This window comes from Haliotis cracherodii, unplaced genomic scaffold (genome assembly GCF_022045235.1).
Source record: "Haliotis cracherodii isolate W230 unplaced genomic scaffold, xgHalCrac1.p SCAF_17, whole genome shotgun sequence".
NCBI classification, from domain to species: Eukaryota; Metazoa; Mollusca; class Gastropoda; order Lepetellida; family Haliotidae; genus Haliotis; species Haliotis cracherodii.
The window spans coordinates 20,118,232-20,137,604 of NW_027266272.1; the positions used below are offsets into that span (position 1 = coordinate 20,118,232).

Sequence of the window (19,373 nt, forward strand, 5' to 3'; positions counted from 1 at the left end):
GAGTGAGTGGGTGGTTGAGTGAGTGTGTGGTTGTGTGAGTGGGTGGTCGAGTGAGTGGGTGGTTGAGTGAGTGGGTGGTTGTGTGAGTGGTTGAGTGAGTGGGTGGTTGAGTGAGTGAGTGAGTGGGTGGTTGAGTGAGTGAGTGAGTGGGTGGTTGAGTGAGTGTGTGGTTGTGTGAGTGGGTGGTTGAGTGAGTGAGTGAGTGGGTGGTTGAGTGAGTGTGTGGTTGTGTGAGTGGGTGGTCGAGTGAGTGGGTGGTTGAGTGAGTGGGTGGTTGTGTGAGTGGTTGAGTGAGTGGGTGGTTGAGTGAGTGAGTGAGTGGGTGGTTGAGTGAGTGAGTGAGTGGGTGGTTGAGTGAGTGGGTGGTTGTGTGAGTGGGTGGTTGTGTAAGTGGGTGGTTGTGTGAGTGGTTGAGTGAGTGGGTGGTTGAGTGAGTGAGTGAGTGGGTGGTTGAGTGAGTGAGTGAGTGGGTGGTCGAGTGAGTGGGTGGTTGTGTGAGTGGTTGAGTGAGTGGGTGGTTGTGTGAGTGGTTGAGTGAGTGGGTGGTTGAGTGAGTGAGTGAGTGGGTGGTTGAGTGAGTGTGTGGTTGTGTGAGTGGGTGGTTGAGTGAGTGGGTGGTTGAGTGAGTGAGTGAGTGGGTGGTTGAGTGAGTGTGTGGTTGTGTGAGTGGGTGGTCGAGTGAGTGGGTGGTTGAGTGAGTGGGTGGTTGTGTGAGTGGTTGAGTGAGTGGGTGGTTGAGTGAGTGAGTGAGTGGGTGGTTGAGTGAGTGAGTGAGTGGGTGGTTGAGTGAGTGTGTGGTTGTGTGAGTGGGTGGTTGAGTGAGTGAGTGAGTGGGTGGTTGAGTGAGTGTGTGGTTGTGTGAGTGGGTGGTCGAGTGAGTGGGTGGTTGAGTGAGTGGGTGGTTGTGTGAGTGGTTGAGTGAGTGGGTGGTTGAGTGAGTGAGTGAGTGAGTGAGTGGGTGGTTGAGTGAGTGTGTGGTTGAGTGAGTGGGTGGTTGAGTGAGTGAGTGAGTGGGTGGTTGAGTGAGTGTGTGGTTGTGTAAGTGGGTGGTTGTGTGAGTGAGTGAGTGGGTGGTTGAGTGAGTGAGTGAGTGGGTGGTTGAGTGAGTGAGTGAGTGGGTGGTTGAGTGAGTGTGTGGTTGTGTAAGTGGGTGGTTGTGTGAGTGAGTGAGTGGGTGGTTGAGTGAGTGAGTGAGTGGGTGGTTGAGTGAGTGTGTGGTTGTGTGAGTGGGTGGTTGAGTGAGTGAGTGAGTGGGTGGTTGAGTGAGTGAGTGAGTGGGTGGTTGAGTGAGTGGGTGGTTGTGTAAGTGGGTGGTTGAGTGAGTGAGTGAGTGGGTGGTTGAGTGAGTGAGTGAGTGGGTGGTTGTGTGAGTGGGTGGTTGTGTAAGTGGTTGAGTGAGTGTGTGGTTGAGTGAGTGGGTGGTTGAGTGAGTGAGTGAGTGGGTGGTTGAGTGAGTGTGTGGTTGTGTGAGTGGGTGGTTGAGTGAGTGTGTGGTTGAGTGAGTGGGTGGTTGAGTGAGTGAGTGAGTGGGTGGTTGAGTGAGTGTGTGGTTGTGTGAGTGGGTGGTTGAGTGAGTGAGTGAGTGGGTGGTTGAGTGAGTGTGTGGTTGTGTGAGTGGGTGGTTGAGTGAGTGGGTGGTTGTGTGAATGGTTGATTGAGTGAGTGGGTGGTTGTGTGAGTGGGTGGTTGTGTGAGTGGGTGGTTGAGTGAGTGGGTGGTTGAGTGAGTGGGTGGTTGAGTGAGTGAGTGAGTGGGTGGTTGAGTGAGTGTGTGGTTGTGTGAGTGGGTGGTCGAGTGAGTGGGTGGTTGTGTGAATGGTTGATTGAGTGAGTGGGTGGTTGTGTGAGTGGTTGAGTGAGTGGGTGGTTGAGTGAGTGAGTGAGTGGGTGGTTGAGTGAGTGTGTGGTTGTGTGAGTGGGTGGTCGAGTGAGTGGGTGGTTGTGTGAGTGGTTGATTGAGTGAGTGGGTGGTTGTGTGAGTGGTTGAGTGAGTGGGTGGTTGAGTGAGTGGGTGGTTGAGTGAGTGAGTGGGTTGGTGGTTGGGTTGGTGGTTGAGTAAGTGGTTGAGTGGTGAGTGAGTGTGGGTGGTTGGTTGAGTGGTTGATTGAGTGGGTGGGTGGTTGAGTGAGTGGTTGAGTGAGTGGTTGAGTGAGTGGTTGAGTGAGCGGGTGGTTGGTTGGTTGAGTTTTTATGACTGCTATAACAATATTTCGGCAATAACATGACAGAGAACACATTGTACCCAAGTGGGGAGCAAACCCTGATTTCCGGCATGACGAGGGAACAAGTTAACCACTAGGCTACCCTACAGTCCATGGTGAAATGAATGTGGAACTGATAGAATCTATATCAGTTTGGAGGAAGATCTGATGGCCCCTAAAACTACTGTAGAATTGGCAATTGATGTTCTCACTAATGTTGCAAATTTGTGTTGGTGTATATGATCAGCAAGATGACGGAATCTGCTGAAACTGTGAAACCATCGACTACCAATACTACCAACATATTTAAACTTACTTCTTCCAAATTCATTATATAGCTAGTCAATTTGGATTTTTAAAAATATTTTTGACCAGTGAATTCTGGGCCGTCAATCATGGCCTACTGTTTCTCAGTGGTCTGTAAATAATTGAGTTTGTGCCAGACAAACCAGTGATTGATATCATGAGCCACATCCCCTGCCAATGGGGTACAATGACATGCAATGAACCAAGTCACACAGTCTGACCATCTGGTCAAGTTAGGGACACTAATGATATGTGCTGTGGACCTATTCCAGCCTGTCCTGACTATCTCAAATAAACATACAATAAACATGATAAGACTACATATCCTAAAGCTAGTCCTACCCGCCATTTAGAGTTGGTGCCAGACCAAAGACAGAGCACACACTGACGGACACAAGCAGTGATGCTACAACCGTGAACAAAGCGCTGATGGCCAGGCCGATCTTAGACTTCACCATCTCGATCTTCCCTGAAGAAATACACAAAGTTAGACAGAGTTACACAAGTTTTATAAATCAAAAGTCTTTGATTGACACACATGTTGGTGAAATAATAACAAGGTTTGTTTCTGACAACTCTACTACCATGTTTTGATGTCCTTGATAGTGAAAGTCTGTTGTTCAACACCTCTCATGCTCTCAGCAATATTACATCTGCATAACGACGACCTGTATATAATCAAATCTGGACCAAACAATCCAGTGAATTGACATCATGAGCCTTGAACTATGCAATTGCGATATGATGACATTCACCAACCAAGTTAGAATGTCTGACCACCCGACCCTGTTAGACGCCTCTTACGACAAGCATGAATTGCTGAAGGTCAGTTCTTTAACCATGATGTGTGAGAGTACATATTCAAGCTCTTTCAAGGCAACATGTAAGTGAGACAGTTTTGGTCAGAAAAACCAGTGGTTGATATTATGAGCAATGTCTTATGTCATCAATGACATACAATTAACCAAGTCATAAAACCTGACCCCCAAATCCATTTAGTCACCTCTTATGACAAGCAATATAGTGCTGGAGAGCTTTCTCACTCAGATCCATAGAGTTTAATCACACATTAAAAGAACCCTTACACATGAACTTTACAGACCTGATCGCAAAATTGGAAAAAGTTTCACACATGCAATCATAAATTCTGCTCAAAATGCTAAATGAATGTGTTTGGAGGCTTATTAACGCTGCACTCAGCAATATTCAGCCAGCATCCTGTGAAAAATCGAGTCTGCAGCAGACAATACAGTGTTTTGATATCATGCGCACTGATCCATGCAATTTGAATACGATGACATGCATCAACCAAGTCAGAGAGCCTGACCACCAGATCCCGTTAGTCGCCTCTTACGACAAGCATGGGTTGCTGAAGACCAATGATGATCTCAATGAACCATGTCCACCAGATCCATCATGCCTCCTCATCACAGACATAGGTTGGGGGAACCAATTCCACCCTGGACTCCACCCCCCCCCTGGAATCCCCCCGGTGCTACTCACGGACAGAGAAGTAGAGGTACATGAGGATGACAAAGTAGGTGACGAGGAGAGGGGTGTACTCCACGAAGTAGTTGATGTCTCGGTAGTGGAGGTGGACGACCCGGTCGCTGTCACTGACGTTACCATGGAGGGATGTTTCTGGGTAGTGATGCTCCAGCTCCCTCTTCAGGGAATCCACAAAACTAAGGGCAGATAAGTACCACTTCATACTAGTAGAATTCATTGATGAAGCTTATATAATTTACACATGCAAAAAAAAAGTGCATTTGGAGAGAATACAAACAGTCACTCTTAGTCTCCATAATTACCATATTTGCCATAATAACTGACAAAATGGGTGCATATTAAAACCATAAACATTAATAAACAAGTTACATCCATTTTTCGTGCAGTTGTGAACAAATTAAATTCAGATGTCAATCAATTTTCAACTTCTTTGCTAATAGTCACTAAACAATTATATACACCTTCAACACTTCTCCCCCAAAACCTTCTGTAATATACACAAAATACTGACATACAATGTCATATTTTGGGTCTTGGTACAGGGCACTTAAAAAACTTACTAACAGATTGGTCTGTATGTTAAATTGACCATATGTTAGCCTACAACTATGACCAATGATTCATGTAAGAATTCAAATTCAAAATATACAAGTCTTTGCTTCACGAACACACTGTATGCAATGACCACATTGATAATGTACTGTGGTACTACCCAACTGTAGCCATCATCATCATCATCATCATCATCATCATTTTCATGAGTCTCTTCATTAATTGGACTTAATATTTTGTAAATAACCATTTTTTTACTGCGTGGTACACCTATTTTAACCACAAAACCAGTACCTGTTTCTAACCTAGTTCCATCCAAACATCACCATGGTACAATTAAGCGTCAGCTCCCACTGGGCAGGCCTACCTTGCACTGTAGTTCCTCATGATGATGGATATGGCAAAGGTTATAACTCGCTGGCGATTGCGGATGAAGTACCGGGACACGCCCGTCTCCTTCCATGGCACTCCGAACAACACATCTGAAACAACCATCCCTTGCTTATGTTGGCAATGAGTCATACGTGCCATAATCAATTTTTGGTACCAGTATAAATAATCAGGTCTGTTACTCAACTTGATGTCTTTGTCAAGATCTGACCTATCCTCATAGTGAGGTCATGTCAGTTGTGTTCAATGAATGAGTGAGTGAGTGAGTGAGTATGGATTTACGCCGCTTTTAGCAATATTCCAGCAATATCGCGGCGGGGGACACCAGAAATGGGCTTCACACATTGTACCCATGTCGGGAATCGAACCCTGGGCATCGGCGTGACGAGAGAACGCTTTAACCACCAGGCTACCCGACTGCCCCTTCTCTGTTCAAAAAGCCAAGCATTCAGAACAGCATATCTAATATCTGTAAACTGAAAATGAAAGTAAACTGCACATGCTTATCCAGAGATGGGGTCCCGGGTGTCTGGACACACCCCTTTTGAAAACCAAATGTTGTATGTTGGAGGCAGTAAAATTGACTGAGAGAGGATTTTGATTGTTTGGACCCCTCCCTTTAGAAAATGCTGTATTCGCCCTTAAACTGTCAATATTCTCAATGAACTTTGAACAATCAGCCAAAATGAAATTTGCACATGTTTGATTGCTAATCAGATGTTGGTTTTCTTAGACTATTCAGCACTACAACATTGTTACTTTGTCAACACGATCTGTTGTCAGTCGTTGATTCTGTTGACGGAGAGTAAAAGATGAGATTTCAATAAAACTGTATTGCTTTATGCTGTAGTCAGCAATATCACTACAATATAAGGCTTGAAAAAATAAAAGAATTGGTTCTCAGGTAATGACTTTTGAAAATATAGTGCGGGCGGGTGGTGTTTCATTTTTGTTATTTTGTTTATTCAAACTAGTAACGCTTGTAGAGACATTTTTGTGCAACATGCAGAAATCCATGGTCCACTGCCAGGCCGTCACGCATACGAGTGACCCCCTCTTAGGTGGTCACTTGTACGCGAGACGGGAGAGCCGTCTCGCGTACACGTTACGTCCTCTACTGAGTATGTAACCAAATAAACAGTGTACCATCAACCTGGGAAAGGGCCTCCCTACATAAACAAGCATACAAACTCCTATTGCCGCCATGACCATAACACAAGATGTGCAGTAAAGCAGTGCGCATGTAAAGGAAAGTAACTGTGTGCTATATTGGATCACATTGTTTTTAAGTATAAGGATTATTTCTAGAAAATGGAAAAAAACCGAAACGTGCGACAGACTTCATGATGATGCGGGCGGTGCCTGAGAACCAAGACTATTATTTTTTTTAGCCTAATGGCAGCATGTAAATAACCATTCCACTGAGAGATGGGCAATGCAGAAAGTTATTTCTCTTGAATTTTTTTCTTTTAATAGATGAATATTCTCTCACAAGAATCTAATCCTAAAATAACAAATACGTAATTTTCAACAATCTGCCTCGTGTTTAGAGTCTAATGTCAGTTACCATGGTTACCTTTCAGTGTTGGAGATGATTCCAAAGTTTGTCCGAATTTTTGATAAACTGTTTTAATTATTTCAGCATCTTTATGATACCTGGAAGAGAAGAAGTTGTCATGGTTGAAGTAATGATACGTACACATCAGACCTCCGTCTCACAAGCAGATTTCGCAGCTAGGACAGTTGTAAGTTTATATTAAAAGATAAACTATTATTCAAAGATTTAACCAGCACCTAATTCAAGCATTTAACAAACACTTGTCGGCTTATACAAGGATTTAAACTGCACTTACATCATGATTAAACCAGAACTTATTCAAGGATTTTGTAGAATTTTCCTATTCGGAATATTCTATAAGTAATACGTTACCACTGTTATACTGAGGCTGTTGTCTCCCACAACTGCTGCTACAGCGAAATCTACCACAGAGATCTCAATTACCTCATGCAGCACGTGAGTAGCCACCTAGCTGCCATGTGACACCCTTCACTCTTGTCTCTTGCGAGAGCAAGTGCTCGGGGGACGGACGGGCGGGCAGCAGCCCAGTGGTAACGTATTACTTATAGAATATTCCGAATAGGAAAATTCTACAAATTACATTAAGTAATACGTTACCACTGTTATACCGAGGCTGACTACCACAGTAGGCGGTGGGGAGCACCTACAACCCGAATCCTGACTGCTAGCGTTCCTTCCGACCAGCGGAAGTAAACACCAAGGCGGAAGCACTCGATGCGCATGCACCTAGCTAGGCGTTACCCTATAGGAATACCAAAGCACTGTCAAGCGCATACCGTAAGGCTCAATCGTCATTACCAAAACGATTGGTGACTCCAAAAGGCCCCACTGGATAGGTATTTCATCGCCGAAGCGGATGAGAACACTGTACCCGCGTGAGCTTAATCTTAGATCAGGTTAAACAGTCGAAAAGAGGGAAATTAATTTCATTCAGACCGTATATCCCAGAGCAAGCCTACTTAAAGTATGCATTAGGCGCGTGACCTAATTCCAGTATTTGTAAGCATGCATCACAAGGTTGGGATACACGACAGACAATTAAATACATAATTGTCAAAATACAAATAAGGACAAAGCACACAAAAAGCCGCCCTCACCTGTGGTGTGAGTGCGCTGGTTTGCGGGACCCCAACTCCTGTACCCACGGCAGTGGGAACATTGGAGACGACCCAGATTGACCACCGTGCAAGGTCTGACGCCTGAGGAGTTCGGAATTGCGCTGGGCACACCCCTTAGGTGCCCGCTTGCGCCGCGATCCGCGGGCCAAGACGGTGCACACTCTCCACGACGGCATCAGCGACCTGTTTGAGGTAATGATTGGCAAACACCGAGTCAGAACGCCAGTAACAACCTCGTAATATTCTGCGAACAGAGATATTCGAGTGTAGGGCAAATGTTGCCGCTAGCGCCCTGATCTCGTGCGGGTTTGACCCCGCTACCGGTAACCCCCGAGACCGGTACGCCAGATTGATGACAGAACGAAGCCACAACGCAATCGAGTTGCGAGTTATGTCAACCGTGCGATTAGGGTTACACGATATGAACAGACGGTCACGCCCTTGTCTACGTTCATTCGAAGCCTTAAGATAATACTTAAGGGCCCTAACCGGACACAGCACTCTGTCCTCAGTATCAGCAGGATGTAAGATTTCTTTGAGTGATCTTACAGTGAATTCTCTCTCCGTTTGCCCGATTCTCGGCGACGAAGCCCATGAGCAGGCCCAGGCGACCGTAAGTGATTGCAACACTAGGGAAAGATCCCAGGCCGGTGCCCGAAGGCGGCCCTTCTTAAGATCGTGCTGTTTGAAACCCTTGATAATACCCCGTATCACCGGCTCTTTGGAGAGACTGGTACCCATAGCAACGTCCCGTACCATAGCAACGGACGAGACATAGTTGGCAATGGAACCCCCGGAGAGTTTCCGGGTCTCTCGCAAGTGAGACATGAAACGAGCAATATCCTGCACAGATACCTTATCTGGCGAATGAATGTGATGTTTACAACACCACTTCGTGAAAATAACCCAACGTGCATTATACACCTTCTGGGTAGAATCACGATGCATACTAACGTATGCCCGAGACGCCCGGCGAGAAAAACCTTTACTCCTCAGACGCTCGGTGACAACATCCAAGCGTGCAGATTGAACTGCCCTGCGTTTGGATGAAGCTGACGGGTGTGAGGGTGGATCAAGAGATCCGGTCTCACAGGCAGTGGAAGTGGCGACTGCGTGACCTGGGTCAGCAAGTCGGGGTACCACGATCTGTTCGGCCACATGGGCGCGATCAGTAACATTCGACAGCGAACTCCTCGAAGCCGGCTTAGAATGTGTGGTATCAACGCTGTCGGCGGGTAAGCATAAGCGTCCAAGCCCGACCAGTCTAACGCGAGAGAATCGTGATTGATGGCCCTCGGGTCCGGGACTGGTGATACAAACAACGGGAGTTGATTGTTGAACCGCGTTGCGAACAGGTCGACCATCGGACGACCCAAACGTTCGCACAGCCACTGAAACACTACTGGGTTCAGCATCCACTCTGTGGGGCTCGGATCCTGAGGCCTCGATAGAGCGTCGGCCAGTACGTTCCGCACACCTAGGATGTGACGGGCGCGTATCTGGCACGGGACACTGTCCACCAGAGCGTAAAACTCGAACATGAGATCGAGTAGCGAGTGACTGTGGGTTCCCCCCAGTTTGTTCACATAGGACACTACCGTCGTGTTGTCTGTCGCCAGCATGAGCCGGGCGTCGACGAGACGATGCTTCCAGTGATTGACTGCGTTGATCACTGCCTTGAACTCGAGACAATTGATGTGAAGACCTAGTTCGTCTACGCACCACAGCCCCGAGCTCACCTCCCCCTCTAGATGGGCGCCCCAGCCCACTAGAGAGGCGTCTGTATACAGGGTCAACGTGGCCCGGTAGGGCCGCATAGAGACTCCTGATACGACATTGTAAGGGACCGTCCACCACTCCAGATGCGGTTGGAGCCGATCCGGGAGGGCGACGGTCGCACTGTTCACCTCCGTAGCTAACAACTGGATTAAAAACCGTTGCAGCGGGCGGAGTTGGAGCCGACCCCGCTCGGTGCAGGCCTGGGCTGATACAAGTAGCCCTAACAGCTGTTCCCAAAAGGGAACAGTCTGTTGCACCGCTAAGACTTTGGCAATCATCGCCTGAATTTTGTGCCACCGGTCTGGGGGGACAAAGAGGCGATGGGACACCGTGTTGAACCGACCTCCGATGAACTGCAAGTTCTGAGAAAGGGTTAACTCGCTCTTGGGGAGATTGACAATCCACCCCAATTGCTCCAAGAGCCGACGTGCGAAAACGAGATGGCGTGACAGGGTGTCCGTCATTCGATTTGCTACTAGCGAGTCGTCCAGGTACGCGAAGTACCGGACACCCCTCCGGTGGAGGAACCCCACTATGGGGGTGGTTAACCGGGTGAACAGCCAGGGAGCGGATGAAAGACCGAATGGGAGTACAACCCATTCGTAGTGCCTGCCTTGAAAGACAAACCTGAGATACTTGTGATGAACCGGGTGAATCGGAACATGCAGATAAGCATCCTTCAGGTCGATCGAAGCGAGCCAGTCGGCCGGCATGATCAGTGCTTTCAGGTCCGCCAAGCTCAACATTCTGAACTTGGGCGGCTTGCGCAGGTAGAACTCGTTGAACGATTTCAAGTTGTGAATCATTCTGAGTTCGGCACTGTCCTTCTTGGGAACTAGAAATATCCTGGAGTAAAACCCCGGTGTTATTTCTGGTAGAGCTAACTCCCGAACTGCCCTCTTCTCCACCAACCTGCCGATGGCATCGGCGAGGAAGGGAAGATCGGTTTCCGAATAGAAACCTGCCGACGGGGCAACTGTGAGCGGCGGATTCTCTTTGAGATCGAGCCGATAGCCGTACCGAATCGTGTTGACCACCCACGGGTCGTCGAACACTTGTTCCCAATTCTCCCAGTAAGTCTGGAGTCTGGCTCCCACTGGGGAAGGAAAGGGGGGCCTGACAGGCTGTGGCAGGCGCAACTGTTCAGGGCCAAGTGACTCGGGTTCGCCTTAGGGCCAACCGAAGTTGGCGCTGTCGGCATACGAACTCTCCAATGAGAGTCACCTGGAGGGGCCCTTGCCGTCCTTAGACGACTTGGGCTTCCCCCAGTTCCCCGTCTTCCCGCGAAAGGGCAGCTGATTGCCCATACCGGAGCCCTCAGGGCGGGGCTACTTCCCAGAGGAAGAAGAACCCGACCCCTTAGACCTACCGGCCGCAGCAGCCTGGGGCGCGCTCCGGTTAGGAGCGGCACCCAGGCGCCTATGCAGGGACCCAACAAGAGCAAGTGTGTGCCGAGAGTCCTCGGCAACGTACTCCAGGGAAGCATTTAAACTGAGCAGGCAGTTGTAAATGCACTGGTCACGGTCCGTGGGAGAACCTTCGACCAGACTGGCCGCTGCAGCCAAGTAAGTGTCTCCGTGAGACATGGAGTGCCGAGCGAGGGCGTCCAGCTGGTGCAAGGTAGCTTGCGTTACCGTAGCAGCCGGTGGGGCACGGACACCCAACCGCTCAACATGGGCCTCCGTGGTAGGACCAGCCTCGGGAAAGGCAAGGTCATGTACCGGGAATAAACCCTTTCTCCACGACGTCGGAGGCAACGGGAGACCCCGACCGGAGGCCGCCGCGAACGCGTTCTCCAAGGAAGGCTTGATACCGCGCAGCAAGGTTGATGCGGGGAAAGGCATGTCGGAAGACTCATCGTATACCTCGGAGGAACCCACAGTCGTGGATTCCCCGCGGTACCGGCCGGGGCATGTCCTCAAAGAGGTCATAAACCATGGCCACGCGTTCCTTAACCGATAGCGGGAGCAACGGTTCGGGGGTAGGACCGGTGACCACGGGAGCCGCCGCCGTACCGGTGGACCCCGCGGCCACCAAAGTGGCCGGGGACGGAACAGCCAGCGGCCTATCCTGAGATAAGGCCGCCAGCTTGGAGTCCACAAGTTATGAAAGTAATGCAGCGACGGAATCCCCGGACAGCCCACGGGCCGCCAAGGGATCCGCCGCAGCCGTGGTGGTAGTACCCGCAAGGGGACCCCGACCGGACGAGCCGGCCACCACAGGGGTGGAAACGGACTGCACATACAGCCAGTAGCGCTCGCTTGCGGCACACCCCGCAGCTCCTGGTTGCGGGGGTAGAGGGGGTGGAGGACGGCGAAACATCCATGTCAGACATTTTGTTTGTACTATGAACAAAGAGCAAAACATGGTTACAACACACGCACCACAAATAGTCACAAACGAGTATTTTCACAAGAAAATAAACGAGCAATGGGAATATAGAACATACACATATAACATATAGAGGAATAAGTGATGTAAAAACCCCAAGATATACTAGAACAGGGGAACGTAAGACGCAACGTGCATACGAGACACCCCGCAAGTATATAGAAAAAAAGGGCGGGAAAAATATTTCCTTTTGGCGGGAAAAATATTTCCAAGCGTAGTTACAGCAATCGCCCCGTAAAAGCACAGTTTATTAGAGAGAATAAACAGTAATAAATATCACCGAATGGTCGGAGAAACAGGAACGCTTGAGCAGTTTATTGTACGTCTTGCAAGAGCAAGCGAAGAGACAAGAGTGAAGGGTGTCACAATGGCAGCTAGGTGGCTCTGCACGTGCTGCATGAGGTAATTGAGATCTCTGTGGTAGATTTCGCTATAGCAGCAGTTGTGGGAGACAACAGCCTTGGTATAACAGTGGTAACGTATTACTTAATGTAATAAATTGGAACTGATGCAAGGATTTAACCAGCAATTAATTGAAGCATTTAACAAGCACTTATCATGCTAATACAAGGTTTTAACGAGCACTTAATTAAACATTTAACAAGCACCTAATTCAAGGATTTAACCAGCACTTAATTGAAGCATTTAACCTGCACTTTTCATGCTAATACAAGGATTCAACCAGCATTTATTTCAAGAACTTAAGCAACACTTAATTCAAGGAGTGTGTTAACCAGCACTTAGTTCAAGGATTTAAGCAACACTTAATTCAAGGAGTTAACCAGCACTTAATTCAAGGATTTAAGAAACACTTCATTCAAGGAGTTAACCAGCACTTAATTCAAGGATTTAAGCAACACTCAATTCAAGGAGTTAACCAGCACTTGATTCAAGGATTTAAGCAACACTCAATTCAAGGAGTTAACCAGCACTTGATTCAAGGATTTAAGCAACACTTATCATGCTAATACAAGAATTCAACCAGCACTTATTTCAAGAATTTAAGCAACACTTAATTCAAGCAGCACTTAATTCAAGGATTTAAGCAGCACTTTTCATGCTAATACCTGAATACAAGGATTCAACCAGCACTTAATTCAAGAATTTAAGCAACACTCAATTCAAGGAGTTAACCAGCACTTAATTCAAGGATTTAAGCAGCACTTATCATGCTAATACAAGAATTCAACCAGCACTTTTTTCAAGAATTTAAGCAACACTTAATTCAAGCAGCACTTAAATGCAAGGATTTAAGCAGCACTTATCATGCTAATACAAGGTTTCAACCAGCACTTATTTCAAGAGTTTAAGCAACACTTAATTCAAGCAGCACTTAATGCAAGGATTTAAGCAGCACTTATCATGCTAATACAAAGATTCAACCAGCACTTATTTCAAAAACTTAAGAAACACTTAATTCAAGCAGCACTTAATTCAAGGATTTAAGCAGCACTTATCATGCTAAGAACCTGAATACAAGGATGCAACCAGCACTTTATTCAAGAATTTAAGCAAAACTTAATTCAAGGAGTTAACCAGCACTTTATTCAAGGATTTAAGCAACACTTAATTCAAGGAGTTAACCAGCATTTAATTCAAGGATTTAAGCAGCATTTATCATGCTAATACAAGGATTCAACCAGCACTTATTTCAAGAATTTAAGCAACACTTAATTCAAACAGCCCTTAATTCAAGGATTTAAGCAGCACTTATAATGCTAATACAAGGATTCAACCAGCACTTAATTCAAGTATTTAAGCAGCACTTAATTGAAGCATTTAACACTTTTTATGCTAATTCAAGGATCTTAGAAGCACTTAATTCAAGAATTTAAGCAGCACCTTATTCAAGCATTTAAGCAGCACTTGCATTATGTTTAAACCAGAACCTTTTCAAGGATTAAACCAGAACGTATTCAAGGATTTCACCAGTACTTAACTCAAGCAGTTAACCATCACTTATCATGCTCACATATACAAGAATTGAACAAGTACTTAATTCAAGTATTTAACCAGCACTTGTCATGCTTATACAAGGATTTAACCAGCACTTAATTCAAGGATTTTCGCAGCACTTACATAACGATTAAACCAAAACACATTCAAGAATAAAACCAGAACTTATACATGGATATAACTGGTACTTTGAAGTTACCTGTGTTTGTCTTTCATCCACAAGTTGGCAGGGGAGACAACTAGGCAGTCATACTGCGGCAGGACATGGCGGAACTTGATCCACTTGACCGATTCGGCCACACGCAGACACACATTGGACAGAGACACCTCCACACCACTGCGGACAGACCAAATGGCAAATGTTCAACCTCCAAGTTTTTCAAGTAATTCAGCCTCAGCCAGGCTTGGATGGGCTATCCAGGTACCACGCTCTTGACCCATTCCACAAAGTGACTTCAATCTTACGAATGTCAGGAGTCTATCAGTGTTTAGGGTTGGGTTTGTTGTTTAATGCCGCAATCAGCAATATTCCGGCTATATGACAGCGGTCTGTAAATAATCGAGTCTGGACCAGACAATACAGTGTTTTGATATCATGCGCATTGATCCATGCAATTGGAATCGATAACACGCATCAACCAAGTCAGTGAGCCTGACCCTGTTAGTCGCCTCTTACAACAAGCATAGTCGCCTTTTACGGCAAGCATTGGTTGCTGAAGATCTATTCTACCCCGGATCTTCACAGGTCGTGCTGATGGCAGTGCCAAAAACAAGGTTATTGCTTCCTAGCCTATGACTAGCATATACTATGTGTGTACCGTACCCATTGACAACTCTAGCATGCTCAACATGCTCTAGGACTTCAAACACTTTAGCTAGGGTTGGACGGAATGCATCTGTTGGTATATGATTTTGTGGTTGCCACGGCGACACTGTTGTCTTGACAACCACTTGCTGGACAACTCCTACTGGATCCCCAACAATCTGTAAAAAAGAAAAGTAAGTCGTAATTTGTGTTTATCTGTTTTAGTGATTCAGCAATGATCACACTCTCCTATTTCATTCTAATTTTATGAACACAACAAGCTGTCAGTCGAAGAGTCTCATCTATATGTGTTTATACGACTTCTGTCGCAGATTCAGAAATCTCGGAATTGCGAACGACACAAACTGTAATATTCACAAATGTTCGCTTGCACTGTACATCCTGTTGGTTGTTCACGACATGGTGCTAAGAAATGACAGGCTATAAAATAGCCACAACATGGCATTCAGAACTGACAGTTACATTCATTTACGACAAACAGAAATTAGATATGCTGTTCCGAATGCTTCCTGAGGACTGTTTGTGACTGTGACTTACCCATCTAGGGAGTTTCATGTCTTCCCCTGGTGTTCGGGGTGCTTTCTTCACTGCAATGGGAGACACGCCCAGGGAGGGGTGTTTCTTGAACTCGCTGAGGGCCATGCCGTGTTCCAGGGGGGTGTTGCCAGGCAGAGGTAGGTTGGATAAGGGATAACTGGAGGACAAGCACAAATGTCATTTCCAGTGAGTGAGTTGGGTTTAACGCCGATTTTAACAGTATTCCAGTTATATCATGGCGTGTCAGCTTAACGTGGGAGGAAAGCCCGAAGTGATGCAGATCTCAGACGTTTACCACTTCGGTGAAACCCACGAGCACGGGTATGGTTCTGACAAACCTAGAAACATAATCGGGGCGAATCGGGATTCGAACCCACAATCATAGGTTTCTGGCATGCCCAAGGGACGCAACTCTGCACAGCAAATCGTGACGACTGAGCCACCCGTGCCCCCAATGTCATTTCCATAGTACATACTACTCAAAAGAAGTTAAAGAACACATGATTTTTTTTCAGCGATCAATGGTGCTTTAAATACATCAGCATGATCAGTGATGTTGAAACACCTTGAGAATGCAAAAAAAAGTATTTGTGACCGTCTTTTTTTACTGTTTTTTTTTTACAGAGGGGCAGTAGTAGTATTTTGTCCTTTGTCAATGATGGTGAGTGCATCACCCAAACGAAAATATCCACCACAGGGGTTTAAATTGGTTCCCAGTGTTTGTTGTGTCGTACAATTACAACAATCAGTCAGTGACGCAGATGACACAGATGATGACAGCCCTCCTCCTCCTTACTTTGGGAGAATGACCAGAAGAACAAATAATGTACTGTTGTGGCCTTACCATGTAAAAATGATGACACAGATGACAGAGACGATGATTGAGTAGGGATGACTGGCACAGAACAGTCCATGGGTAAAGTAGATCTGTGCCACCCTCTCCCGTACTGACTGCATCATCACGTGACCAAGTTAGCCCACAGCTGTGTGCCCGTGTACATGGTAGTGTCAGCTAGTCATCTTGGAATATGACCTGCAACAAACACCACAAATACAATCAGCTACTCCAGCCACCAGTCAAGCCTGAGTCAAGTAACATTCTAACATGGTAGTGTCAGCTAGTCATCTTGGAATATGACCTGCAACAAACACCACAAATACAATCAGCTACTCAAGCCACCAGTCAAGCCTGAGTCAAGTAACATTCTAACATGGTAGTGTCAGCTAGTCATCTTGGAATATAACCTGCAACAAACACCACAAATACAATCAGCGACTTCAGCCACCAGTCAAGCCTGAATCAAGTAACATTCTAACATGGTAGTCTCAGCTAGTCATCTTGGAATATAACCTGCAACAAACAACACCAATACAATCAGCGACTCAAGCCACCAGTCAAGCCTGAATCAAGTAACATTCTAACATGGTAGTCTCAGCTAGTCATCTTGGAATATAACCTGCAACAAACAACACAAATACAATCAGCGACTCAAGCCACCTGTCAAGCCTGAATCAAGTAACAGTCCTTTTGGTCAAGTTAGCTCAACTATTTATTGTCTATCCGAGAGCAGTAAAATTGCTGAAAATGATGCAAAGAGCCAGGCTTTTTTTCATGACCCTGCAAATATACCGGTATGTGTATTATTTTTTATGACCCTCCCCTAGGGACTATCATATTTTTCTGCGACCCTCCCCTGATTCTCTTTTCACCCTGTTAAAATAAAAAATAAATGACTGGTCCCTCAACATTCGATCATTATTTGATGTCTGAGAAGTTCAAACAGCTGATCTAATGTCTAATCATGCTTTGTGTGTCTAATACACATGTTCTTTGATCATAACTTCTCTTTCATTGTACCATGCTTGAACTAGTCAAATACAGTTTGCTATACAGTTTAGGGACAATATAGCTTTCATTGGGGTATTCATCTTCTACATGAATTTTGTCAAAACTGGATGTCAACACTCAACATGCTCAACAATAGTACCCGATATGTGATGTATAAAGAATATAAAACACTGTTTGAACCTGAAGATATTTGAGTATTTACAATAGTAAACATGTACGCAGTGTTTTTATTAAATTAAGATGTAATGTGTTACCTTTATGACATAACGAGGGTAGATGGCAATCTATTGAATCATGTTTCCGTATGTGTCCTCTTAGCGATGTCTGTTAAAGAAGAATATCATTTCGTATTGATCTGTAAACATTATATTGAACTATGTAAAGTTTATTTGCCTGAATTGTATTGGAAATTTCCAACTACATAAAAATTTAAAAGTTTGTTGTGTACTACTAAGGATGATTTATCAAAACGTCTGCAATATTATGTATATTATGTATACAAAAAAAGACATGATGTCGTAAAATCCATGTAACATGTTTCCCATTAAATTATTGACATTGCATTTCTTGTATGGGCAAAATGGGCCTATGGGCCAAAGGCCTACACACAAATAAACTAATTTTGACTTTGACTATCATCTCAATCGAGTAGGAATTTTCACTGCTTCCAATGGTCTTACTCCATCCTTGTAACGATGGAAATTTTTTCGCACGTAACCCCTGCGTCGATTTTTTTAAAAATCACAAGCCCTGCCTTAAGTATCAAAAAGTCATGTATAGATGTAGAGTAAGAGTAAGCGTAAGGTTAGGTTGCCCTAACCCCCGTCCGGCAACATTTGAAGCATGGCTACAGTCGGATATCTTTCCACCTTGACAACACAAAATGCTGAACAAATTGAGGGAATTATTATACATACATATATTTCTTGCTCTTTCAAGCTGCCAAGTACAAAATATTCCTGGCAATAAATAGACTATGATTCACCCAGGATCACCTGAGGTAGGCCCTCATGTTTTTTTTCTGAGTCGGGAAGCTACCGAGACGAAGCGGGAATTAGATTAGGATAGCATCACCAATCTTCAATATTTCCCACCCAGTAAGAATAAAACGACACAAGATAAACAATTAAAATTATGAAATAATAAAATCACGAGGCCTATCCCGTCTGAAACAATGTAAACTCACACAAATCGGGTATGTTTTCCATGACCGGAAGTACTTGAGAACAAACACTGTAAAATCCGGAACATGACAATTTCGTTTCCGCTTTCATTCTAGACTTAATAAGGCTTTACTAGCATATTTGAAAATAAGTTGAAGTTCATTTTAGAGTGGTTTCGTTTCAGTGCCACATTTAGTAAACGATGAATCTATCCTTTAATCTATGATAAGAATGGGAGGTAGGCGTTTTGTGCATATTTTCAATATATAGTCTCAGGGAGTGAGTGAGTGAGTGAGATAATTTTACACCGTTTTATTCCGGCTATATCAGGGCAGGGGGCACCAGAAATCGGCTTCACACATTGTTCCCATGTGGGGATATGTTGTCAGGGAGTCATCTAGACCCCCAGATATTGAACAGCAAAATATAGAGACTTGAATAGAAACAATTATTTAAGAAATGAAGTGACGATGCAGAATCCAGAAATGACTGGTAAGAATCATGAAAGGACAAGAAATAAAAACATGGAGGCTTCGGAGGTGATAATAATTCCCATGATACTACTAACTATTTACAATATGTATAACAGCGTCCATATACCGTTCCTTGCATTGTGAGAACCTCCATACCTATTACATAACGTCCATTTAAGTCTGTCATACAGACACTGAAACAAGTATATCCAATATAGCCCATGCAAGATTATGATGTTTGGCAAGTTTAGATTAGTGCAGTATTCCAACACTTACTCAAATCCAGCATTGGACGGTCATACGACAGGTTCACGGGAGGGTGCCGACTCATTTAAAACAAATTAACCGTTTACACCATTCAGAAGATTAGTTGTGAGATCGAAACAATTTTGTGACATATACTTCTGAAAAAGGAAACGCATAGGTGATATTGATAAAGAACCTACATTTAAACTGAGGGGCAAAAGAAAGTACATGTATATAGAGTTTGTTTTCATATAACTGAAAATTGAAAGAACTGTTGTTAAATTTGATTGTGTCTATGTAACCATCACTCATTTCTGCAACAGTTTGTAAATGTAATCTGTGGCTGGGTAATTTTGTGTAAAAATTAATTGATTCAATGAGGTAAGAAATACATTTGCAACCACAAAACCTCCGCCATGTTTATAATGTAAATGTGTGCCGAAAAATGCAAATTTATTGATTTTCAAAGAAATGATGCCCAGGATACACATCAGCAATT

General features: G+C 45.0%; 1 protein-coding gene across 1 annotated transcript in view; it reads right to left on the reverse strand.

Moving 5' to 3' along the window:
- LOC139464949 (sterol regulatory element-binding protein cleavage-activating protein-like) overlaps positions 1-18,231 on the reverse strand; it is a 47,306-nt gene extending 29,075 nt beyond the window's left edge. Inside the window, exons 1-9 of the mRNA XM_071246579.1 lie at positions 18,179-18,231; positions 15,988-16,176; positions 15,144-15,300; positions 14,604-14,764; positions 13,980-14,117; positions 6,534-6,613; positions 4,935-5,049; positions 4,010-4,191; positions 2,849-2,975 (exon numbers count right to left, since the gene is read on the reverse strand). Of these exons, the coding sequence (XP_071102680.1) occupies positions 2,849-2,975; positions 4,010-4,191; positions 4,935-5,049; positions 6,534-6,613; positions 13,980-14,117; positions 14,604-14,764; positions 15,144-15,300; positions 15,988-16,103 (1,076 nt within the window). The 5' untranslated portion in view covers positions 16,104-16,176; positions 18,179-18,231. The remainder of the gene's footprint in view (positions 1-2,848; positions 2,976-4,009; positions 4,192-4,934; positions 5,050-6,533; positions 6,614-13,979; positions 14,118-14,603; positions 14,765-15,143; positions 15,301-15,987; positions 16,177-18,178) is intronic.
- Between the last annotated feature and the right edge of the window lie 1,142 nt (positions 18,232-19,373).